The 26958-nt window shown below is 43.9% G+C and overlaps 3 protein-coding genes and 1 long non-coding RNA gene across 4 annotated transcripts; 3 read left to right on the top strand and 1 right to left on the bottom strand.

Moving 5' to 3' along the window:
• Window positions 1-399: 399 nt before the first annotated feature.
• LOC125523294 (B3 domain-containing protein Os12g0591400-like) lies at window positions 400-5228 on the bottom strand. Its single transcript, XM_048688344.1, has 5 exons — window positions 4997-5228; window positions 4795-4895; window positions 1894-2520; window positions 1064-1797; window positions 400-831 (listed from the first exon to the last, which is right to left on the bottom strand). Exons 1-4 carry the CDS (start codon window positions 5022-5024, stop codon window positions 1360-1362), a joined length of 1194 nt encoding a protein of 397 aa, XP_048544301.1. The 5' UTR covers window positions 5025-5228; the 3' UTR covers window positions 400-831; window positions 1064-1359.
• Window positions 5229-18316: 13088 nt separating this feature from the next.
• On the top strand, window positions 18317-20155 carry LOC125523404. Its single transcript, XM_048688436.1, has 3 exons — window positions 18317-18754; window positions 18834-19081; window positions 19654-20155. Exons 1-3 carry the CDS (start codon window positions 18703-18705, stop codon window positions 19780-19782), a joined length of 429 nt encoding a protein of 142 aa, XP_048544393.1. The 5' UTR covers window positions 18317-18702; the 3' UTR covers window positions 19783-20155.
• Window positions 20156-21769: 1614 nt separating this feature from the next.
• LOC125521433 lies at window positions 21770-22788 on the top strand. Its single transcript, XR_007289273.1, has 2 exons — window positions 21770-22118; window positions 22551-22788. It is a non-coding gene; the product is annotated as an uncharacterized LOC125521433 (long non-coding RNA).
• A 2587-nt stretch (window positions 22789-25375) lies between these two features.
• LOC125523130 lies at window positions 25376-26633 on the top strand. The gene has a single exon (XM_048688180.1). It carries the CDS (start codon window positions 25483-25485, stop codon window positions 26380-26382), a length of 900 nt encoding a protein of 299 aa, XP_048544137.1. The 5' UTR covers window positions 25376-25482; the 3' UTR covers window positions 26383-26633.
• Window positions 26634-26958: the final 325 nt, after the last annotated feature.

The raw sequence follows: 26958 nt of genomic DNA on the forward strand, positions 1-26958 counted from the left end.
ACATCCGATTCTGATACGATACTATCCCAAGCACACAGATAGAAAACAAGGAAATAATCCAATGGCGCAGATGAATGGTCGTAAAATGATACAACAACTGTTTCTTTGTATGTTCCTAATCTAAACTCCATTACATATGCCTCCATGTTCTTGATGTGCATCTTCTATGAGCTTCATGCATCCATGTACTTACTACATGTTCCTGTGATCTTGCCCAAAATTCTGTCATGACCTTTACACCATTTTTTACTGGAAAACATATCCCAGTCTCACTGGAGAAAATATGGTAGCTGGCGTACATCCCAGCCAGCAAGAAACTTTGTCAAACACAAAAGAAAACCAGCAACAATATAAGGAAAGAATGTGGTGTCGACAGACGCAGAATAGGGTCCAGTAACTTCCCGAATTAGATGCCAGAAGAGTTGTTTAACAAGTTCTACAGGTCAAGTTGCTCATCAGTTAGCTAAGCTCTCTCATAACATGTTTAATCAGAGATTTTACAGCCACATTAGATACAATAGATAGGTAAGGAAACTGGTGCAGGATCGAGAGCTATGGCTGCATCTCCGACCTGCGGATCAGGTGGACTTTCATCGTGATCCAACCTGCACTCTTGTCTACCAGCTCGAAGAGGCAGATGTCTCCCTCCTCCAGCCCAACTTGCGAGAGGAAGTTCCTCCAGGCTCCATGGATCCACCTCCTTCCCTTCCTCGAGCCCTTCATCGAGATGTCCAACTTACCAGTCCACTCCCTCTCGTCGCCTTCCAGCAGAAGGAGGAGGCATTTTTGCTCAGCCGGGAGGCATTCAGAAGCATACCCTACACAGAAGTTCTGTCCAAGAATGAAAAAAGAGTGAGCTGAGGAACGCAATCTCAGATCGATGATTGATTCAAGGTCCACATTACTTCTAATTGCTGCATGCGCCAAGTTTTTTTTGTCAGACATGGATTATAAGTTAGTTATACTACATTGCAATGGAAGAAGCAGTGGGTATCAAGATCTCCATTATGGAATCAGCAACGAACTAGAGAATTATAAAATTACATGTGACCTCTGAACTCACCAGAGAGTGTATTTCGCGTACTGCTTTGAAAGTAACACTGGATTTGTTCATCACTTTCACAAACACAGGAAATTCAGAACAAATTGCCTGGACTTTCTCTTCCACTTTCTTTCTCGCTTGCCCCTTTAGACCTTTCCGTTGGGCTAAAATGTAGCGACGACGCCGTGAAGGTCCCAAGAAATTGTTGGACCTAGGAGGTTCTGAAACAACTTCATTCAGATTGGGAGCTCCATATTCTACAAAAAATATCCCTACTTTCTTATGGTGAGGATACAATAACCAAAAATCATATGAAATTATGGCAAATAAAAAATTGCACATGTGACTACAATATTATAACCTGATCTAGCGCAAGGGGGGGATACTGAAGCCATCTTCTTAGCCTTCACACAACATCCTGATAGCCGCCTGGATTTTCTCGTGCCTTCTACCACGATGTCATCGTCATCAGAACAGCTCAATTCAATGACTTCTTGGGCATAGGAACAATTTCCCGTGAAAAAAGATGATGAGGTTTTCTCAAGGATGAAAACTTCGATGTGAGGTTTCCCCTTTTTGAAAACGATGAGGTCATTCTCTTGTATGCGCTGTTTAGACACAAATTCACTCCACCCAGATTCTAAGACTATCTGGTCAGCATCGTGCTTCCTTGCTCGAACACCATGTATCTTTTCCTCGTGGTCTTTGAGTGTAATGTCAGGTTCGAAATGGTCGACAAGTCTCAAGGGGATGTACTGCATAAGCAGAAAAAATGGCAAGTTTAAAAAGATGAAGAGGTCCAACGTATAACAAAGGCAGGCAACAAATCATCTGGAAAAGATTCAACTTACAATACAACTGTCCTTCAATTTAACATTTCTTTTGGCCATGGTTGCCACATGTAGAGGAATTCCAGACCTCATTCTGTGAGCTAGTTCAAGTACTTTCTCCTCCTGTGCTTTGGTTAGACAACACCCACTTGACAACGTATAGCCAACGACGGTTGAGGCGTCAACATGTCCAGAGGGATCAGGCACCACTTGTTCTGCACATAAAGTCTGTTTTTTACATTGATCAGATAAGCATTGCAAAAAACATTTGACTTTAAGATGGTGATTCACTTTGCCTTTCATTAGCATACGATGATCACAAGAAGTGTGCGGAGGAGGAATGGCTCCGAAGATCTTGGGAGGTGGTTCAGAGAAGGAAGAAGGATTCTCATGGCCAGATATATTGGATATATTAACTCTGAAGGTGGAGTTCCCACGATACACAAACACAATCGAGTGACCTTCTTGAATTTCATTTGCAGCTACAAACTCTTGCCATCCAGATGTTTCTCCAGATGTAAAGAGAAACATCTTATAGAACATCATAATCTTAACATCGCACGTCCGGCCATCAGGAGCTTCAAGCTTGACATGCTCTATATCACGGATCATATTCCTGAGATGGCTCCCAACCTCTGGCGGTATGGACTGTCCAAGGACAAGGAAGATTCATTTTGGTTAGAGATATAGGATTTGTCACACGCAACAATTCATAATGATTTGAAAAAGTAGTAGTATAAATTTTGTTTGCACCACTTCTGTGTGCTTAATAACTGAAATGGGAGTGACGATATCCACAGATATAGGATCTAGTTATTTTTCCATTGCCAAGTCTTGGCCTGCTAACAAGAAACATGAAGTGCTGAATGCTTTTTGTGCTTGTGTCTTGTGGAGCTTATGGAAAACTAGAAATAAACATGTTTTTGATAATGCTATTTGGTCTGACACTAAACAGATCTGGTGGCTGATCTGGAAGACCCTCAAGAGGTGGATGATACTGTACACCAGCGAGTCTCTCGAAAAAATGCAGATGATGCTGGATTGGGTATCCTGCATTCTCAAGGCTCCCCTTCAGTTGACCTCATGATGAAAAGGGACCTAATGGACACTGGAGGTGTCACTCATGGCTCTTCTCTACCCAAGCTCACCTCTGGGATGCGCGAGACTGGTTACCAGAGTCCAGACATCTCAAGGCCGGGTGTTTCGCCAACTAAAAAAGAGAGCCTGTCAAACACAAGCCCTGCATCGCCTCTTCCTCTCAAGAAGATGAAGGGGGGGGGGGGGTTCCTGGAGCAGACCAAGGAGGTTTGCCTGATGGTTGCTGCAGAAGACAAAAGGATGCTGGCTAATTCTTGCTGCGGCAGCTCTGCCCTCTAGCTTATTAGAGAACCATGAATGTAATAGGCTGTAGGCCTCAAACTTTCTACTTGTTTTGTTTTTTGACCTTTTCAGAACATGCGTCTTGAGGCATGCTTGGTTTGTTGGAACTGTTTTGGTTTCATTATCTTTAATGGAACCGGGGGGGCTTAAAACTCCCCTGATGATCTAAAAAATAGGAGTGACGAATATATCGTGCATTCTTAATAATATATAGTTTTTATTCTTGCTAGGTAAGATGTTTAATACCATCCATCGATGAGGTATTGTGAATCAACCAAGACCTATCTATTTATCTCTACATCACACTTCGTGAGTTTGCTGATCCATAATGCCATCGCTCCCAACCTATATTTTCGCTTAAACAAGTGCCATATATTATTGCCAATTCATCTGGATCAGGTAAAATGAGTAATCTCTAGCTTAAATGAACTTACTAAATGTCCATCACGTGGTACTCCATTATGGACTATTAATTACTTAACTTCAAAAATGCATATTGTTCACACCTTGGCCATTTGGTACTTGTAGGATGACCGATACCGTAGCTAAGACCAGAGCCAAACGTTTCTTTCCAGTCAAAAATTTCATCACCCCGACCCCCCACCCCACCAAAAAAATATCCTAACCGAAACAATTGAATCTTTGATCTGAATACACACGGCACAATGTAGCTAAGATATAAAATTGCTCAAGTATCGAATAGTTTTTTAAAAGGAATAAAAAGGTTAAAAGTATATTCCATGAGTATTAAAAAAAAATCTCTTTTCTGCTGCTACATGCAAGTCACAATTCACAATACCTGGACCATATCGTTTACATTAGTTTTCTAGCTATTACTTGAAAATACTGATATGCTACATGACCCCATTGGTTGGGGATTCTCGAAGAAGCATCAAGCATTATTTGGGCGAGACACAGCAAACAACTGTCAGGTCACCTTGTTTTCTTCACTCTTTTAATCGGCGGAGGTTACATCAATCAGTACCACAGGATCAGTTTTCACCGGGAAAACATAGCAAAGTGACCAATCTATTCAAAAGTTCAACCAAGCGAATAAGTCATCTTACAAGCCTCACGCATAAACAACACAATGTAACATTTTGCATAGGGTTGGACAACGTATAGAATCGGCACTTTTTTCCAGTATAAGCGTCGTCAGCTGTGATCTGGAGCAATCTCATGAATTTAGCAAAGGTTTAAATCACGCTTTAGATGATAATTGTACATGGACCCATTCAGTGGCACCCTGTTCAAATCCTATTCAGAACTTTTGTATTGGGTGCGTCTATTTATTTTTCCCTAGATTATCGCTTGCCTAAAATATGCCGGGACACCAATAACCTAACCGAAACAATTCTATCGTGGATCTGCGCACACGGCAACAATGGAGCTACGAAACGAAACCAATCGCACATTCTTTTCAAGCTTTGAGCACCTCAAAACCTCAAATTGTAAGGAATCTATGCAATGGAAGGTAAGTGAGGGGGATAAATGACCGGCCCGGCAGTGGGACTAACTGAAGGGGATAAATGGAGCTCTCACCGCGTGGTCGCGGAAGCCCTCTGAGGCGACGATGACGAACTGCTTCCCGTCGCCGCCGGCGCAGTCCTCGCAGTGGCCGTCGCCGTCGCCGCCGCTCCAGCCTGCCACACATGGATAGCAGCGGGTAAGAAGAAATCGGGAGAAGAGAGACGTTTTTAGACTCCCCCACGTACTAATCGAGCACGATCTGAGTGGTGGCTACCTGCTGGTGCTGGGTTGACCCCGGCCATCGATCGCCACCGCCGAGGCCGGTGTGGACTGTGGAGCGTGGAGAGACCGCTGGCTGGAGTGTTAGTGTGAGTGTGAACGGGGAGGCCGCGCGTCGACCCTCCGTGTGTGTGGTGTGTGGAGTGTAAATGTGAACCCGACCCCAAGTCCAAAGTCCAAACCAACGCGGTTGCTCTTCTTCTGGCGTTTTGGTCGAGACGTGGGGCAGTAACTCTCTCATCAATTATCACCCACTTGCACTGCAAAATGGAAGTGGGATTTATACTCCATCTTTTAATTTCTCAGCGAAAAAGTACTAATCACAGCGTTACATGCCTCAAACCCGTCTCAAACGCTATAGCGGACGGCCCAATCAGTGACCGGTCACAAAAAAATAACCAGACGGACTTCTCAAACGTACTCAAATGCCCGGGCTAACCGGCACTTCTCAAATCCAGCCCAAATCTGGGGCAGATATGGGGCGCCCAGGCACGCCCGGGCACGTTCGCCACGACGAACTAGTGATGGGGTTCCACACAGGATCGCCCGAGAACCCGGCGATCCAACGAACATCTCCTCCGGTGGGAGTGTGAACGCCACGTGACGCCGCTCTAGCTCGCAGCCCGAGGCCAAATCCGGCTATTTAAGCCGGCTGGCATCCCCCAAATCTTGACATCCACCTCTTCCCTCTTCGTGCTGCCAGCCCGAACCCATCTCTCTCTCTCTCTCTCTCTCTCTCTCTCTCTCTCTCTCTCTCTCTCTCTCTCTCTCTTACTCCATCGCTCTTTCCACGCCCTTCGGCTTCACCATGGCTCGGCAAAAAAAAGACCACGTATGCTATGCTCACGCCGGAGTGTCGGTTCCAGATTGAGGAGGAGATCTGAGCAAGGCACTTCACCCGCATCGCTGTCGGCCTACCTCCGGACTCGCCAGAGCTAAATGAGGAGGAGGAAGAGGAGCAACCTGCCTCCGAACTCGAGGCGGAGATGGAGGCAGAGGCCGACGCGGAGCAACCGAAGGAGGCGGAGCTGCGGCTGTCGCCCATGTACCAGGAGACGGGCATGGAAATAGTGGACATCTCCAACGAGGAATAGAGTAGTATAGGTTGACCTACGTAGGATTTTCTTGTTTGCATGCTTTTGTATAGACTAGTAAGCTTGCACGTACAATGCACATCTCGCCTTGTACAAAAACAATATAATGAGTAAATCAAATGATGAGACAATTAATTTTATTTTTTGACAAGCACCTACTCCCAATCATGCACACATAAGTAAACCAAAAAAAACATACATTCAAGATTACTAATATGTAATACTGCTTGAATATTAACAAAGCCACCATACAAGATTCATTATCCATGGTATGTTGTTAAAAAGTAAACAATTGCTCACAGAACAACAGACTATGAGTAGGATATGGCATAAATGAATAAACAATGTCCTATCACCATTGAGATGCCTTCACCAAGATTATGTTCTCTGCTTCGTCTTTATCCAAATTCATTACTCAAAAGGTATTTAAGTTGTTCAATGATCATCACACACTATCCGAGATAAATAGTACTTTCCTGGAGAGTGTCGGAGTTCTGTATACATAGTTATACTACCAGGGTAAGAAAATGACAACATAAAAAAATTAATGTAACATCATGAGTACATGGACACTTCACGAGCACACGAATGCATCCAGAGATGACCCTGGATTGCCATCACAGGGCATTACTATGTGACATTGTGATGTGTTTGTGTGCTTATAAATCATAGTCATCTTCCTTGATATAGAATTCAGGACATGTAAGAAAGCAAAATGTACAGTAACACATGCTGGTAGCATGTGGGGGCTAGGGCGGCAACCTGCTAGCAGCGAGCTATCACAGTTTGGGAGCATTGACCACAACACATAGCATTATAAAGAGGGGAATATAGAACAAGACATATGCACAATCCTGTGATGATGGAGAGTATTCCTATAGCAACCCGATTTTCATACCCGAACAGGGATACACCATTCACACATCATTATAACATCAAATAATTCTATAGATGCATAAGCATAAACATACCAGAACAGGGTGTGGACCTTCTGAAGCTTGGAGTGGCGCTGCATTCCTATCTTTTCATGAGCATGTTATCAGCCTAGATGTGCAAAAACAAAATCGATTGGTATTACACAAGGATTACAAATTAAAAAAAGTATTTTCTTGGTGGACCATGTATTGTGTTTGTAATCATTCAGAACAAAAAATAAGTTAATACTGAACTTAGAACAAATGATCGAGTATCTTAAGTCCTAAATAGAAGAAAGCTTCCCGGTATGCAATGTTCGGGAGTTCATATGTGTATACTTTGGCCTCCTGATGGAGGCGTTTCATGAGTACCCTTGTGTTGATCTTACTACCTAAGAGCACTTTGCAACTGTCAGGTGTTTTCTTTTGTACTCCCTCCGTCACGGTTTAGAAGGCACAGTTAAATTTGCGTGCATTTCCATAATAGAAAAGATTTAGGGCGCATTGCATTTATTTCTAGTAGCTAATTAGTATTCTGATATACTATTTCTATATGCATGCGTAGTGTGAATGCTATTTTTTAGCCCGTCTCATAACCAATAGATAACCACTTAGTCCCAGAGAATTTCCAAGTGCACCTTTTAAACCGTGACGGAGGTAGTATCCTCTGCTCCTTTAGAGCCCTTTATAGATTTTTGTTGAAATATTAATAGAGAAGCAAAAAACTGCTACTTTTAGTCAGAAAATAAATAAATAGCAGAACAAAACCATTTTTTCAGTTCTAGATATGTTTTGTTAGCAATTTACCAACCTACTGTCGATTGCGTCGGTGAACTTCCTGTAATCGATAGCCACCAACTCACCACGGACCCAGGTCATCTAACCGGATGTCTTGCCACTCTGCCACTAAAACATAACACCATTTCTGATTCCTTCTACAGTGCCTCCGGTGTTATTCATGTATCTTCCGCTGAGGCTCCTCTTTCCCTTGTTGAGTTGCCCTGACTCCCGAGTTCTGACTTAAGTGCCAAATAATGAACATTTTTTTAGTTCCAACTATGTCTTTTGTAACTAATTAAAACATGCAGAACTTTTGCCCGTCATCTCTGTAAATTACATTAAAAGTGGAATAATCATAACTATAATTTTGCAAGTAATCTAGCTTAATCAGCAATCATAGTTATAGTGAATCTACTGGAAAATATGGAAATAAATTTCATCAATGATAAGGATACTAAAGGTGATCTTTATGGATTTGGCCTGAACAATTCTGAAGGGAAGAAATCAAACTAATCTTGACAGGGAAAAATGGGTAGTGTAAAGTTTTAATCAAAAACGTCTCCATGTAGCCCAGCAGCTGGAACATCAATGTAATTATCCAATCAGAAGACTGTAGTGAATTACTATAAACAAATACAAATGGGTGTCTTCATGCCTACCAAAAATAACATAAAAACATTCTCCACATCCCAAAACAAACCATTGCTTCCACAACCACTTTATTTTTCACCACCTTGTCCCCAAAAAATCCAACAAAGCATTATCGGAAGAGAATAACATGTTATGATGTGCTAATGAATTCCTACACAATTGTAGGATGGTTGGCGTGGCGAATTCAAGAGTTTAAAAGTGACAGGGAAAATAGATTATAAACAGCTAAGCTGATTCGGTTATGACCTTAAAGTTGAGAAGACCGTGTACAATGTTTTTTTCGTTAATAAACACTGTAGATCAGTATCCATTCTGGTCTACTGCAAAAACTAAAACTAAACATTAGTCAATTGCTGCAAAGATAGGAAAATATTGGCAGATTAGTACAGTGAAAAGAAATGAAACAAACGACTAATAAGCTAGAAGGGGTGCAGCATGGTGAAACGAAGAAGAAGAGAGCAAATCAACCACTTGCTTGACTTCCTTATCATGTCCTTGACTCCATGTCCACCCAGTTCGTACTATGCTTAGCCAGCAATAGAATGTATTTCTGTATGGGTGAGTTGAACTGAAACTCTGAAGCAGCATCGTTCTAAAACACTGTGTCTGTATGTCCACAGAAATTAGAGGAAGCGACAGAGACTGGGGGTGTGAGCATACAGAGTTACAGAACCAAACTTACAGAGGAAAACCAAAGACAACACGAATGCTGAATAGATCAGAAGATGCGGGGCGAACACAGCGGCGTGTTGCCTCATAGTGCACGTCCATGTCTAACTCTCGTCCCTTCTTCTCCGTGTCCTCCTCCTCTCCTGTCAGGGTCGTCGTCGTGATCCGCCACAGAGAATAAAATAAAAAATGAACACATCGCTCGATCAGTCAACCATAGAGACACTTCCCGACCCATCATGTCAGGGCCATCGTCGGGCGGCCGTCAGAACATGGAAGGCGCCTCGATCCGCAGGGGCTCCAGGTGTGGGGACTGGCCAGATTGGTGGAGAAGAGTAGGGGGCGCGCGGTGGACGCCGACGGCTCGGGAGGAGGAGGACGAAGGGATTGAGGCGTGGTGCCCAGCCACTTTCCACACGGCACGCCCACTCATGGCGCGACGGCGGCTCATGGCGACGACAGCGGGACTCGGCCGGCGGCGCGCGTGGACGTGGAGGTGGAGAAGATAGGGCATGAGGAGGGCGGACCGGCGGAGCTGGCAGCAGAGAGGTCGACGAGGGTAGGGAGGAGACCATTGTCCGGCCACGTTCGCCGGCGGCTGTCCCGCGTGCGTCCAATTCCGCGGAGGCGGCGGCGGCAGAGGTAGCATCCACTCACCTCTCACCGGCGATGAGCGCCGTCACCTGCAGTCGGGCCGGCGGTGGAGCGGTCGAATGCGACGTGAGGAACTCTAGACGGACAGGCGGTGCTCCGGCGGCGCGTGAAGATGGAGGCACAGGTCGAGGCGGTGGGTGGCGGGGAGCCTGTAGGGAAGAGGTGGGGCGAGGAGTGGGGGCGGTGGCCAAAACTGCCCCGACGGCGTGGTCGCGAGAGGACAGAGGGCAGCGACGTGTTAGTGAGGATGTTAATCCAATGGCATGGTGGGTAATTAATTAACGTAATGGCATGATTGGTAATTAAAGCATAAAACACGTTTAGTATCCTTGAGGGATGTAGACCATTAGATTGCACGTTTTGATGGATAGGATGATTTGGTTCTCCGCCCTCTCGTGCTTTTATAGGGGTAGTAGATTTAAGATTTCAAATATGACATATCCAGATGCAGTAGAGGAAATTTGAAATGTGTGCCGGTCACCGCCTGCGGACACGCTCGGGCGTGTTCGCGGGCATTTAAGGGCCCGAATTTGCTAAGCCTGGCTGCATATGCTCTTAGAATGTGTCGTCCTATACATTCGAGCTAGTTAGCCCCCCTCTATTTGGGATAAACTTATAATCACAGAATTGACTAGTAAAATATACGTTATACTCCCTCCGATCCATATAAGATGTCGATGATTTAATACGTACAATTTTGTACTAAATCAGCCACAACTAACATGGATCAGAGGAGTAGCTCGTTAGCAATGTATAGTTGACTTCACCTACCCTTCGACGAATTTATGAACTTGCACTCGTATTTATTGCCGGTGTTATGGCCTCAGTCTCATTGGTGCAGCTCTAGTGAGAAAAAAAAGCTATAGGAAAAAATTAGCATAATGCTCTCTCTGTCCAAAATATTAGTAAATGTTTTTCAGGTGTTTCTCGAAATGTTAGGCGCAATTTGCCTCCCTAGAGAATTTTAGTGGGCCTCTTCCAGTTTGCCCTTTTTGAAGTGATTGCTGGTTGTTTTATGGTATTTTTGTCCTTTGTTGTCACATGAAGTTGCTTTTATTTATCTTACGTGTGTAATTAAAAACCGTGAACAAACTATTTATGAAAAAGGAGATCATGTGTTTCTCATGCATAGCTACTATTGTGGTATTACTAGTACACTACACACTAAAGTCCCCTCACGTGTTTGTGTTTAAGTTCACTAAATCTCTCTTGATGTAGGTAAGTCTTGAAGATCAAGGTCCATATATACCCCAAAAAAAACGATTGCCAAACTGGATTGAAACGAAATATTATTGTGCAATATATATACATGTGATTCCAACAGGATCGAAGACACACTTCATGTAAACACTATCCACTTATATGATAGCTTGAGTTTTGTATGACTTGTTTGTCATGGCTTGCTAACCACATTCTGCAGGGTTGCTCAGATTTATAGATGCCACGAGTGCAACAGACGGCGACAACTACCTCACTTGCCGTAGAATATAAAAGGTAACAACAGTTGGCATGTGATGTTTGGTCAAGAAATGATGGTATATGGGCCACCCACAACATTTCTCGGTTGCTGACCTCCTATAAACTAACTGATACCCCGCACGTTGTTGCGGGAATATTTCGCAACATATCTCAGTGTGATTCGTTATATGAAACATGAATATTTGAAGTAATAATATAAAAAGCTAAAACTGAAAATACATATAATTCATTATGTTTGACTACTATATAGTTGTAAAATATTTATTAAATATAAATAACTTTATAGAATGAAAATTCTCATGTATGTTTGCATGTTGAGATGAATCTTTTCTCAATGCATGTTTCATGATGAAGTGACATGCTTGCATGTTGAAAGACATATGGTAGTGGAGGTGGGCCTTTCATCGTGCATGTTGTGTGATGATGTGGCATTCTTGCATGTTGAGAGAAATAGTTAGTGGGGGCTAGCTATTTAGATATGTATGTTTGCATGTTGAGATGAATCTTTTCTCAATGCATGTTTCATGATGAAGTGACATGCTTGTATGTTGAAAGACATATGGTAGTGGAGGTGGGCCTTTTCTCGTGCATGTTGTGTGATGATGTGGCATTCTTGCATGTTGAGAGAAATAGTCAGTGGGGGCTGGCTATTTAGATATAGAAGATAACTAGCTTCATCCCCATGTAGCACGATCACATTTAGTTGCTAGGTGATGTAATTCAACTATGCGAATCGTAGAGTCCCACGTTGTTGGCCTCGAGTGTGGCTGCAGACATTGGTTCTCGCCGCACTGCTGCGAACCGTAAGTGGCAGCCACATTGACATGTCTGAAGCGAAGGGAGGAGGCAATGTGATGGTTGGGTCTTGAGCAAGTTGGAGACAAAGCAACAACGAGGCCACCCAAACCATTTTCCCAGCCAATAAAACAGTCCTCTAAAAATCTGATGAAAGAAGTTCCGGAAAAGAAGCGTAGTGAAGCCATCGAATAGAGAAATCGAGAGCCACATGCCACCGAATAGCCGCCGTTAGCTCGATCCCTCCAAAATGTTTTTCAGGTGCTTCTCAAAATGTTAGACGCAATTTGCCTCCCTAGATGTGATTGCTGGTTGTTTAGGGTATTTTTTTACCCTTTGATGTCGCGTGAAGTTGCTTGTATTTATCTGGCCTGCCTAATTGAAAAGCACGAACTATCTATTCATGGAAAAAGAGGTTTCATGTGTTTCTCATGCATAGCTACTACTCTGGTACCACTAGTACAATACACAATAAAGTCCCTCACGTGTTTGTGTTTAAGTTCACTGAATCTCTCTTGATGTAGGTAAAAGTCTTGAAGATCAAGGTCCACAAATACAAAAAAAAAAGTTAACAAAACTGGATTGAAATGAACTCTTCTCGTGCAATATATATACCCACCATTCCAACAGGATCATTGACACACTTCATCTAAGCACTATCCACTTATATAATAGCTTGAGTTTAGTATGGCTTGCTGGGTGCATTTCGCTTAGGGCTGCTCATATTTATATATGTCATGAGTGGGGCAAATGCCGAGAAGTACCTCACTCATGGTAGAATTAAAAGGTCGCAACAAATAGCATGTGATGTTTTGGTAAAGAAATGATGATATATGGGCCACGCACAACATTTATCACTTGTTGACCTCCTATAAATAACCAGTTTCATCCCCACGCAGCAGAATCATATTTAGTTGCTAGGGGGAATGGCAAAGTGTAGAAGGCAACTAGGCTGAAGAGGGTGAATGGCAGAGACTCACACAAAGCGTCATCTAGTGTGGAATGGGATGTATCAAAAAATTAAGTCAAGGATGAGTACAAACACAAAGTTCAGAACTGAATGATGTGGCTAGCAAGCAGGAGAGAAGTTAGGGCTCTTTTTTGCTTTAGAGGCTTAAACAACGTGGCTCTTTGTTGATAAAGCAGTCCGATTCAGCCTATATATCTTTCATATTCAGATTTCATCACAGAAGTGACACGTGGTTAGGTTGCCTCATGTAATGTTTTTGGAATTCCAATCACGTAAAGTTTCTTAAGCCATTGTGCACATGTAATCCTTGGTGGTCTCCTTTGATTTAGGAAATCTATATATATCGGGTGATTCTTAAGCCATTGTGCACATGTAATCCTTGGTGCTCTCCTTTGATTTAGGAAATCTATGTATATCGGGTGACCGATTACCTCTCGTGTCAGTCGCCTCGCATCAGCGTGTCACACGCTCCATCCATCCTTTGTTTGTGGGCCCCATCCAAGCCTTAACTCGTCGACGACCTCTCGTAGCCACTTGTTTCATTGCGTACCTCATTCTAATTTCTATCGAGTGCTAATCCATTCCCCCATCACCTACCTCTTGCTCCTTCCCTACCCTCATGGATGAGATCCTCCTCTCACATCTCTCCTCAAGCGTGAACCTCCATCGTCCCCTACCTCCTCCAGAGCAGAGACATTGCCGCAGGGGGCGGTGGCCACCGCACCGCGCTGCACTGCCGCTACACCAGCAACTCGGCGCTGCAAGGTAGCCACACTCCATGTGTTAGTGCTACAATGGCCTAGTGCGGGTGATGCAAAGGGGTCCGTAGGCGCTTGGAAGGTGGTGCATAGGTGTTGTGACCGACGTGTGATGTTGCTGTGACGGGGCGCGCACGAGTTGCGACAGACGGCGTTGGAAACTATGACATGCGTGTGGCGAAGCTTCAACTGGCATTAAACATGTTGCTACTGGACCGGCAAGCATATGATGCTTCACTGACAAGCCATCTATTCCTCATGCGAACGCGCAACGCGGAGTCACTACAAGAAATATGTCAACTTATGACCTTCTGTCAGTGACCCTCAAAGAATTGGTCATAAATTTATGACCATTTTAGACCAATTGGTCAAAAGCTGTTCAGGGGGCTCCAAACCCTAAACCATTGCGACCATTTTGGTCAGAAAGGTTGTAATTTCTTACACGAAATGGTCACAAAGCAAACAGTGCTAGTCCGCTGCCTTATTTCTAGTTGTTAATGACCAATATAGATGGTCATAGCCTTGTAGATTGTGGTGGGTTGTGATGACTAGGCGCCATCTCATCAGTTTTGCCTATGTGTCATGTCCATGTGGCAGTTTTTGCCCTAGGTTGTGAAGCAACCTATATTTCTATCATTCCCAAAAAAATCTCATAAATTCTTTGGGGCATATCTTCATCAAATATGTAAAAATCCTTCCTTGCCTAGTTCAAAACTAATTCAACAATATTCATTTTCCTATTCTGTTCACAACAACACTTTATGAAGGAAGTGCTATTTATATATTCTTGATTGCCCTCGGAATTTTTGGGCACTCTTTCCTATCCAAATCATTACCGCATGACAAAATTCAGCTCCATTTGCCTAGCAAATCTTCCTCGGCAAATTTCCACAGTTTTTGTCCACCTAGAAGCATTGTGAAGGAAGTACCTTTTTTATATCTCTAATTGACATGAAATTTATACAGTTCCTTCATATGCCCAAATTATCACCCTCCTCCAAATTGCAGCTCAGTCAAATCATCTATGTGATCCCAGGTTCAATTTATATTTTATGGCCAAATTGGCACGTTGCAAAGCAAGTGTTATATAGACCCCTCCTATTACCCTCAAACTTTTCGGGCACTCTTCCATACCCAAATAATTGCCACATGATAATATTCAGCTCAATTTTCCTAGTAAATCTTTCTCGGGAAATTTCCAAAGTTTCTACCTCGAGAGAAGCTTTGTGAAGTAAGTACTAGCTAGGCTTACCCAAATGATCTGAAAATTTACCAGCGCATGACCATACCTATGTAACTTACCCACACCAATTTTTAGCTCATTTAATTCATCCAATCTCTCTCACTAGTTTTCCCAAGTTTTTGTCCATAGAAGAGCATTGTGAAGGAAGTACTACTTTGGCATGTCAAAATGATATCAATTTTCTACAATGCTTTCCTATGCCCAAATAACCATCCTCCACAAAATTTCAGCTCAATCCATTCATTATTTTGAGCCCAGCTTCAACATTCATATTTTTGTCCAGTGTGGTACTTTGCAAAGCAAGTACCACCTAGGATCCTCCTTTTGAGCTGAAAATTTGTGAATACATTCTCCTTAGTAGATGATCATCCTCGGCCAAAACTCACGCCCATTGGCCATGTGCATTTCCCGTACCGCTAATCAAACACTTGGCTGTTTATTCATGTTTGAGCATCGATCGGTCTCCTCATGAGAATCTTATGTTGTAATTTTCTTCCTGGCACCTACCTGGGGAGTTCCCAACCCACTAGACATGCATATGCCGCCCAGAACACATGGCAATGCCAGGGTCACGCGGTGACCACGTGGCGGGCATGCGAGTTTACGCGCTCTAGAGTTGGGGCCCTCAGCCACCGCCCAAACCTTGACGTATCGCCACCAAACCATGTATTTATGATTAAATAGGTACTTATGTACCTAGAAATGATTTTTGGACAAAATAAATAGCAAACTATGAGACAGGTGCAGTTCAAATTTGACCCGCTTCCAGCTGAATCAGCGGGAATTTGTCTTTTTCACGAGAGGTGGATCAAAACTTTTTACACCCAACCATTTGGTCAATTGTGCATTAAATATGTCCTAGTATTTTAGAAAATTGATCTGGTCCAATTTTGCAATAAATATATTGTAGGTCCTTCACAAAATAAACTCATTTCGGGCACTCGAAAAATGGAAAACGAATTTTCCGTGCAAAGAAAATGAAAACTCCCTTAGGCAACATTGATCATTTGAACAAAATATGCCATGATATCATTTGAACAAACTATGCCATGAATGTGGCCATAAGATTGATCATTTGGCTTGAAAGCCATTGATCTCCACACGTGATAGCTTGTTTCTGAGAACACTTTTTTAAAATAATTGCCGTATTACAAGTTTGTTATTTTTCCTAGGAACTTGGCCACATACAATGACACAATGCGAAGGTTTTGCAATTTTTTGATTTTTTTTGAATTTTTTTATGCCCGTTTCAAAATGCGGTCAAAACGGCGGGAATGACCGTTCCTAGCTAGTGGTTGAATCTTCGAACTTTTTTGGTGTTTCTATGATTAAATAGATACTTATGTACCTAGAAATGATTTTTGAAAAAAATAAAGAGCAAACTACAAGGTAGCTACAGTTCAAATTTGACCCGCTTCCAACTGAATCGACGGAAATTTGTCTTTTTCATGAGAGGTGGATCAAAACTTTTTACACCAAACCATTTGGTCAATTTTGCATTAAATTTGTCCTAGTATTTTAGAAAAATGATTTGGTCCAATTTTGCAACAAATATATGGTAGGTCCTTCACAAAAAACCTCCTTTTGGGCACTCGAAAAATGGAAAATGGTTTTTTCGTCCAAAGAAAGTGACAACTTCCTTAGGCAACATTGTTTGCCATTCCAATATGCACCCTTGTGCACAATATGATATCATTTAAACAAACTATGCCATGGATGTGGCCATAAGATTGATCATTTAGCTTGAAAGCCATGGATCTCCACACGTGATAGCTCGTTTCTGAGAACACTTTTTTAAAATAATTGCCGTATTACAAGTTTGTTATTTTTCCTAGGAACTTGGCCACATACAATGACACAATGCGAAGGTTTCCCAATTTTTTGATTTTTTTGAATTTTTTATGCCCGTTTCAAAATGCGGTCAAAACGGCGGGAATGACCGTTTCTAGCTAGTGGTTGAATCTTCAAACTTTTTTGGTGTTTATATGATTAAATAGATACTTATGTACCTAGAAATGATTTTTGAAAAAAATAAAGAGCAAACTACAAGGTAGCTACAGTTCAAATTTGACCCGCTTCCAACTGAATCGGCGGAAATTTGTCTTTTTCATGAGAGGTAGATCAAAACTTTTTACACCAAACCATTTGGTCAATTGTGCATTAAATATGTCCTAGTATTTTAGAAAAATGATATGGTCCAATTTTGCAACAAATATATGGTAGGTCCTTCACAAAAAAACCTCCTTTTGGGCACTCGAAAAATGGAAAATGGTTTTTTCGTCCAAAGAAAGTGACAACTTCCTTAGGCAACATTGTTTGCCATTCCAATATGCACCCTTGTGCACAATATGAGATCATTTGAACAAACTATGCCATGGATGTGGCCATAAGATTGATCATTTAGCTTGAAAGCCATGGATCTCCACACGTGATAGCTCGTTTCTGAGAACACTTTTTTAAAATAATTGCCGTATTACAAGTTTGTTATTTTTCCTAAGAACTTGGCAACATACAATGACACAATGCGAAGGTTTCCCAATTTTTAGAATTTTTTGAATTTTTTATGCCCGTTTCAAAATGCGGTCAAAACGGCGGGAATGACCGTTCCTAGCTAGTGGTTGAATCTTGGAATTTTTTTGGTGTTTCTCTGATTAAATAGATACTTATGTACCTATAAATGATTTTTGGAAAAAATAAATAGCAAACTACAAGGCAGCTACAGTTCAAATTTGACCCGCTTCCAACTGAATCAGCGGGAATTTGTCTTTTTCACGAGAGGTGGATCAAAACTTTTTACACCCAACCATTTGGTCAATTGTGCATTAAATATGTCCTAGTATTTTAGAAAATTGATCTGGTCCAATTTTGCAATAAATATATTGTAGGTCCTTCACAAAATAAACTCATTTCGGGCACTCGAAAAATGGAAAACGAATTTTCCGTGCAAAGAAAATGAAAACTCCCTTAGGCAACATTGTTTGCCATTCCAAGATGCACTCTTGTGCAAATATTTGATAGCTTCTTCACAAAAAAAATTCATTTTGGACACTCAAAAAATAAAAAATAAAATGCTGACATGATTTTACACTTTATTTTTATTTGACCACGACCAATTTTAAATGGTCATAACGTCCAATACTAGATGGTCATAACGTCATACACGCGTACTGCGTTCTGATTGGGCCATAGACATCTCACGCGGATCATGCATCAAGCACCGTTGGATGCTCCTGGATCCAACGGTAGCCCTCGCCCCCTAACCCTCTCACCCACCTAGCCCTAACACGCCCCCACTTCCCCACGCCCCCACTTCCCCACCTTCTCCACCTTCTCTCCCGTACACTTAGCCACCGCCGCCCCCTTTGGCCAAAACCCTAGCGCCCGCACCATGGCCGGCCTCCACCCCTGCGTCGACGGCGACGAGCTCGAGTCCCCCCGCCTCCCCGCCCTCAAGTGGCTAGAAACCCACCAGAAGAGAGGAGAGCGCCGCTCCTCCTCCGTCTCTCTCGATTCCCAGCCCACACACCCAACCCGCCGTCGCCGACCTCCATCCTCCCCGCCAACCCCAGCCACCGGCGACCACTCCCCTCCCCTCCTCTCCTAAGGCCATGGTGGGACCCTCCTCGCTCGCGCCATAAACGTAGCCGCACCGCACAGCCATGGCGAGATCCAGCACCAGGCTCATGAGGAGGAGATGAGACAGGCAGGCACCCTCGACGCCCGCCAAGGAGGAGCTGCTCTTCAAGGTCCGTCCCCCTCCCGCACGCATGCCAAGTCAAGGTCGCGATTTGACTTCCTCTCTGCTCTTCTTCCTCAACAACGCAGGCAGGCAGAGTTTGGGCCACCGCGTCGCCGGCATTGTTCCTCCTCCACCTCGACTGGCCGACGCAGAGAGAAGAGAAGCCCGAAGTCCTCGGCCCTGTCGTCGGAGCGCCGAACCCTCATCGCCTGGATCCAGTCGCCGACGCAGCCACGCCGTTCACCCCGAGATGGATGTTGCTCTGCAGATGGCCAGGGTCTCCGCCGTCGGCGTCGGCGTCATCTATGGCTCCATCAAGATCGGCATCCTCAAGGTATGGTAACGCGCCCGATCCCCCTTCCTTCCTCTATGGTATCATGCGATAAGTGAGATTTGGTAGGGTCAGTGTGTGTTGGCCAGTGCTTCCGTGGTTCTAGGATTAGGAGCCTCTGGTTCTATGGTTGGACAGATTTAGGTTAGGTTTGTGCTGTGCGTTCCGCGAATCTGAGATTAGCACAGGGTTTGGTCTTGGAGATATACTGCCGCTGGTGGTTACAACAACTTAATTCTCCTGTTACAGCAGCTGTCTGGTGGTTACAGCTGCTGCCTGATTTTGCATGCTACTTACTCATTTGTCCCATGAGTTTTCATCGGTCTGTGTAGGGTTTGATACATGCATTGCATTACTCAGAAACTTGTGTCACTAGTGTCCGAGTAAGTTTGGAGTTTACAGTATTCATATTGTGTGATGATGAGTTTGTGTCACTCTGCATGCATGTCGAGTTTTGCACAAGCATTGCTTTGCTACTCTGCTTTTGTTCCTTGCTGCTGCTGGTGGTAATCAGTTACCGCTCAGTTTTTTGGTAAAAGCTTCATCTGTTCTTGCTTCTGTTGCTGATGATGCAGGGACACTATCTGCTACGGTGCGCTCTGCTCGAGAAGGAGGACTACGCTCTCGCCGTCAAGGAGTTCGAGAAGGTCCGCGGTTTGCAAATCCTCTCTGTACATTCTGAACCAGGCTCTGTATTATACTAAGATCATCACGTTCCTGCCATTTACAGTATAAGAATTGGTAGATTGTAAGCACCAGTCTGACTGACGATTAACTTGAAGATGGTCTAGAATATCTATCAGGAGTTGGCGTGAGTTGTAGTCTAACAAATTTATTGGATTTTATTGTCTGCGTTTTCCATAGCATTGCGGAATTTTAACTGAACCCCTTGCCCTCTTTCACATTTGTAAATATCATCAGATGAAATGGTTTCACTCTTACCACTTGGTGGCTCTACATAGCTTGTCATCAGCTTGTTATCTTCTTGAGAAAGATGGAAAAATCAATGTGTAATGACTAGTACTGATTTTCTTGGTGCATTTCGCCCCGCTCTTCTGATTACCTATGGATTTAATTGACAATTCTAGCTAAAGTTAATTTTTACTAATCAAGGTGGGGCCAGGTCCTCTACAGAATTTACAAAAGCAATTTTTACTGTATGAAGAAACTAAACAGATAATAGTCCGTCGTATTCTTAACAACACAAAACGATGCATCTTCCAAGCCAAAAGTAATTTTGCATATCCAAAGAAGAAGCGCCCTGCAGCCTGTTGTACTTCCATCTCTGTTCCAAAAACAGAGAACCATCTTTTTTGGTTCAGATAATTGCGAGGAACTTCCTGAAACTGATCCCTTCTTCCTCTGGTTGTTGTTTTGTGCCAGTGACCCAAGGTTGCTGAAAGAGGAGCAGCAGCGCACAAGAGTATCTGAAGATGGACTCCTCCGTTTCTAACCCATTCCCCCTTCCTTCCACTGTTTTGGGTGATGAACTTGATCCTGCTTTAATTAATTAAGTTCTCCATCATGCTTAATTAGTTGTAAATGTGCCCCTTATTAAGAAGAAGAAGAAGAAGATAATAAAAATGTAATTTAATTGGATGGTCCCTTCATCGTGCTAATTAGCTATAAATGTGGCCTCCCTTACTGAAGAAGGTAAGAATCCATATGTCTTATTGCCAAAATTAACTTTGTCATCTTGTAAGCACTCTAGCAGTGTCTAGAGGGTGAAAATATGAGAACAAAAAAGAATTACTGGATTAATTTAAAAACATCATCCTTTACTTCCGTCCATGTCCATTGTTTATTTACCCCTGGAGTATTAACTTGAAAATCTCTGGGTGAACTGCCATTTCGAGTACATTTGCTTGCTCTGTAATTTTTTGTTAATCCATCTTGCTCTGTTAAGTAAAATTGATATGTGAGTAGCAGCAGTAAGCTAGACCCTCCATCTTGCTCTGTACATAGTCAAAGCTACTCCAAGTTAGCAGCAATACTGTTAACTTCTCAATTTGCTTGGATTACATTTAACTTCTAGTACTCCAGTACTCTAGTAATTTTGCTTAGAGTATTTAACAAGATTGAACTGTACATGTGTGGAGTAATTTTGCTGGGAGTATTTAACAAGATTGATAGTGGGTTCTATGCATCCCCATTTATGAGTTATGCAGAATAAGAATTACAATTTGCTGCAATTCAGATGTTTTGAATTCTTCAATCTTGAATTGTTCAATGATGATAGCTATCTTGCATCGTACTATAAAATCATGGATCGGCAACTAGGTGATTGTCAATCTGTTCTTGCTAGATGTGTTGTTGTTTTTCTTCTTCTAAGATAAGATGGTAGCATCACATGTCATCCTATCATGTTGTACTAGTTCCTGAAGTGTAAGATAAGATGGTGCATCAGATGTGTGTTCTGACTTGTGACTGCTTACTACATGGATACATGCAACTAGCTAGCAACCTAGCAGTACTAGTAAGAATATATGTGACTAATTCCCTCCCTATACCTTGTGATTGATTCCAGGTATATACAGATGCCATCTTTGTCTGGCAACATATGCACCTGATTACATTCAGGTGCATATAGTATACTTGAACAGTGTAAACATATGCATCTGCAAAATTATCTCATTCATAGTGTGGTGCCTATGTATACCAGTTATCAATTGGCTTGATTTAGGCTTAGTCAGTGTCTCAGTGACAGAAATAACTCAAAAGCTATACCTTTAGCTGTGCTGGCAATCGAATGTATATAATCGTAACCGTTAGTTATTACCGTAGCTAGCAGATCTCTTTAGTAAGCAGTAACTGGTAGTTCTCATAATCCATCCCATAGATTACTTCCCCAATGTGTGTTCCAAGGGCTTTACCTGTTAGAATTGATGCTTGTTTCTACTAAGTGTTGCACTTGTTTCTACTAAGTTTTAACTGTGAATCTGTTGTTTCACATATACTATATACAACTGATGCCTTGAAGAAGTCAGCTCCCCTTGGATGGTGCAGTGTAGCAAATAAATGTTGATTCATTCATTCTTTGGTGAGTGCACACTACTAGCACATTTTTTGCTGTGATCAAGTGCGAATCATATCCAGTTGTTTTCTCACATTATTATTTGGTTATGCCATGCCGCTGCCATTGTTTGCTTAAGCATGATTTGCTCCAACCTGGCATTGTGTTGTACTAGCACTAGTACATACTTCAATTGCATGCATGCATGTTTGCCGTTCCCGGAACTGTTTGACTGCTTTGCATATGGCTTGTGTCTTGCTGCTCTCTACCTGTTGTACTGTCCATATGTTACTTGATCATTTGCAAAATATATCTCAGTTTTTGCTGTAATGAGAATGTTATATGCATGGTTTCCTGTTAAATCTAAAGTTCTGCAGCAAATTTTCATCGTTATGAGAATTTTATATTCACGGATTCACTTGATTATGTTTCTAACTTTTCATAATTTATTATTTGCAGATGTTGGCTTTCATTCTTCCAAAGTTGGGTGTACATGAGCTCTAGGAAGAATCCCGAAGATAAACCACACCCAGCAATGTGTTTTAGCTCACTAGAGATAGTTATGCTTGCAGCTAGTTATGTGTATATTTAGTTATATTTTATAGCTGAATACCAGAATTGTACTATGTTTGGCTGTTGTATGAAATATTATGCCTTATTGGCTCTTTTTGAATCAAATTATCTAATTGCACAAATATAGAACTGGTGTGTGGTACCCGAAAAGCAAACCTGGTAATTGGTTCCCATTTGACTAGTGGGACCTACTTTAAAATAGAAAAGAAACAAAAGAAAACTGACAAGTGGGCTGAAAAAAGGACGAGGCCCCCCCAAAAAATTGCATTGTAAAAGGTTTCGGCCCAAAACATAAAAGTCTATTGGGCTTGGCCCATGTAGCTTACCCAAATTGAAAGAAAAAAACAACAAATGGGCTGAATTGTTGGGCTCGGCCCATGTAAAACACCTAATCGGACCGGGCTGAATTTTGTCAGTGACCTTTTCAATTCGTCGCAATTTTGCCACGTCAGATTGCCACGTCGGATCCGACATGGCCTGAGGAGAGAGCTAGCGACCAAAACAGAAGGTCATAGGATCAACGACCTTTTGTTAAAGGTCGCTATAGTCAGTTTACGACGCCCAGCTTTTGACCTTATGTTTTTGGTCACAAAAAGGTCATAAATGGAAATTTGTGACCATTCAGTGACCAATAGTGGTGGTCATAAGTTGACATATTTCTTGTAGTGAGTAGGTGGGGTGGTGCAGCGAGCGGAGTGTGAACGGCGAACATGTTGCGACTAGAACATCGAGCGGAGCGTGAACGTGCAGGGTCCTGCTGTGGCTGGGACGCATGTGCTGCCCACAGAGGCATGTGAGAAGGAGGACTGCTTGGAATCATGTGTGTGTGAAGTTGTATCCAACAACCATGAGGGTGGCATTCGGAGGCCTGGTGCAGCGATCGACCGAAATAGGCGATGTAATTCATCGATTTGAATCGTAGAATCCAACCCGGTTGGTCCAGTGTGTAGTTCAACTCGGTTTAATAACTTTACCGTTTGTGCGGCGAGTGTGGGCGGTGACGGTCCTGCATCCAGTGATGGTTGCAGCTGCAGCAATGGTCGTTAGCGCATTGCTCTAAACCAGAAGTGGCAGCCATTGTCGTCTATGTGTCTGAGGCGAAGGGATGCGAGAGAAGGCAATGCGATGGTTGGGTCTTGAGCAAGTTGGAGACAAAGCAACAACTAGGCTGCCCAAACCATTTTCCCAGTCAATAAAAAGGTCCCCTAAAAAATCAGGTAAAAGAACTTCCAAGAAAGAAGTGTAGCGAAGGCCAGCGCTCTGTGCCAGTCGACCGACCCAAGCGACACGTCAGCCGTACCACGATCATTGGATTAGTCCACCTGTAACCGTGAGATTAGACACCCTCCCCCACCCACATCATCTTTTTCTTCCCTATCACTTTGTCTGACATCAGAGCGAGAGAGAGGATAAACATCGTTGACCTTTAGTGATGAAAATTGTTTACTTCATATATACAACCCTTTTTAAATAAAACATGGAAATTTTTTATATACATAAACCGTACATGACTAAAATAAATTTATACACGAACAACTTTGCAAATACCCGATGAACATTTTTCAGAATAACAAATAAATAAATATGTGTACAATAAATTCTTTTTGTTTTCAACAATGTAAATTTTCTATTTTGAAAAATAATGAACATTTTCTCTCAACCTGTGAAATAAAGATATTTCCCCAGAAAAATCATGGTTCAAAATTGGTATTAGGTCGACCCATGTCGCACCCTGCGTGAGTGTTAGCTCTACTCTTCCACGCACTAGGCGCAGGATAGGAGCACTCGGCTGGGTTTTTTTTATTAAAAAATGTATACATGTTTGGTTGTATGCATCGTTTTTTACCCCTTTGCATTTTTTCCTCAACTAGGTCTTTTCGACATTGATGCGGAGTCGACCAGGGGAGACTCTCCCGTTTCATGCTTCCTCCATCCACACCCTCGAGAGACTGATCTGGCAGTCCGAGCGGGCCGGATCGAGAGTGCCTAGGAGGAGGGGGAGTAACATAGGTAAGGAGGTCGTAGAACTGAGCACCCTACGCTACCGGAGAGGTCAGCGGCACCAACCAGAACCAGGGCTGCCTCCCCGGCGAACAAAGGTCCTGCAACCGGTGCAGGGCAGCAGAGCCTTATCACCACCTTCATTGGAGGCTGCACGGCGGCCGGCGACGTCCTCAAGTGGTGGCGGGAAGGGATGGAGAGGAGGGGTGGGTGGCTCGGGCGGCTAGGGTTCCGTCGCCCATTCGAGGCGACGCGAGAGCCGTGAGTGGGCGATGGTTCGGCTTTCTTGCTCACTGTTCCACGGAACTCTTTAGAAGCGTCACATATGTTTTCATGAGGTTTCGTTGTCTGCTTCTTGAGGTTTCATCGTGATGACAGACATCTTCTCCCCAACTCCCTGTAGACCAAAAAAAAAACTCTCTGTAGATTTCCACTGCAGTTCTTGTCCACCAGACACGAACGACACCCAAGAAAAGTCTACTACTTCCTTCGCAGAAAAAGAAGGGAAAAGTCTTCGTGATTTCTCTCTCTATCACAGTGTTCTCCGTGCACGTACCTTTCCACAATAGAAGAAGAAGTTGCCGCGCAACCTCCTCCAGTCTGTGACAGCAACCCTAAGTTAATGCCGCGCCATTAATCTGACACGGACCCGTTCCAAACCTACCGACTTGATTTCCCGTCGGCATCAAACGCGCAGCGTCGCTCGGACTTCCTCCTTCCAGTCGTCTCCCGCCACCGCGTCGTCCAGCACCTTCTTAACCAACACCAAGCAAAATAGGCAAGCCAGAGTCAAGTTCTCGGGCGCACGAGCTTGCCGATGGGTTGCCTGCGGCGCCGGCCGGAGCCGGCGGCCATCGACATCACCTGGGTGTCCTGCCGGGGCGTCAGGTCGTCGCTCCCGTTCCACACGCCGTGCCTCTACGCCTCCGTCTGTCTGACGCCGTCGTCCGCCCGCAAGAACGTCCGCCGCCGCCGCGTCAAGACCCCCACCGACCGCGCCGGCGGCGAGAACCCCGAGTGGGACGAGCGCCTGCGCCTCCCCCTTCCCGACGACGCCTCAGAGGACGAAGCCGCGGGGAAAAAGAAGGACGGGCACGTTGACAACCACGACGGCGTCCTTCTCGTGCGGTTCGAGCTCAAGGCCGAGGTGGCCGTCCTCGGGGACGTGCTCGCCGCGTCGGCCGTCGTGCCGCTCTCCGACCTCGTCGCCGACGGCAGGACGCGCCGCGTCTCCTACCAGCTGGCCTCGTCCGAGGACCGCAGGCAGCCCAACGGCGTCATCTCCTTCTCCTACGCCTTCCACCACGGAAGCACCGTCGACGACGACCAGGAGGACCGCAGCAGCGACGGTGAGCCCGTATCGCCCGCTAGCCCGGCCCCTCCCCCGCCGCTGCCTCAGTCGACGGCGTCGTCCTCCGGGATGTACCCGGTGATAGACTGGGGGCCACTGGAGCACCTCGCGGTTTACCCGCCGGTGAACAACGACACGGTCACGTCCTCAAGCTCATCGGAGCCGATTGCGGTCTACCCGCCGTTGCAGGAGACATCGAGCCGCGGAATTTACCCGACGGTGGGCGAGCCGGATAGCAGTTTGTACCCCACAGTAGACTTTGCTCCGGTGAGCTGTTACCCGCCGATGACGGCGCCGTACTACTACGGTGGTGGTTTCGGGTGTCCGGCAGCTCCTGCATGGGACGGGCGATGTTTGTACGGTTGAAACCTCGGTTTCCACCCTTGTTTTTCCAGCGTTTCGTTGGACGGTGTGCCGACGGCTTGTACTTTTTCCCGTAAAATTCACGTGGTGATGCCAGTGCACCAGTGATGCTGGGGTTGTGCTGTGTGTTATTGGTGGTATTCGATATGTTCGAGCCGATCAAATTCGTATGTATATTTGTGAAATTTGTGTATGTTGTCAGATGTGCTTGATAAATTAAGGGCACCTTTGATTTGAAGGTCTTTTATAGGAAATTTCCATATGTTGGTGGTTTTATTAGTAGAATTGAATCCTGTGAATTTTTTTATGGAATCATTTCTACTGTACTCTCCACGAAAAATCTAGCATCTACTCCAACCTCATGAAAAAAAATTGTTTTGTTGTAATATATACAATTGAATATGAGACATTTTACAGAACATCAACTGGTTTTGGGCCGTTTTTTTTGTGATCAGATGGTCTGGATGCATGAATACTACACCAAAAGTATACTTAGGCGCCATGGACATTTTGGGTAGTTCAGCATCATAAATCTCTCAGAGAGCATCCCTGATCCCTCCAAGAACAATTACTATATGG

Source organism: Triticum urartu, chromosome 7, assembly GCF_003073215.2.
Source record: "Triticum urartu cultivar G1812 chromosome 7, Tu2.1, whole genome shotgun sequence".
Taxonomy (NCBI): Eukaryota; Viridiplantae; Streptophyta; class Magnoliopsida; order Poales; family Poaceae; genus Triticum; species Triticum urartu.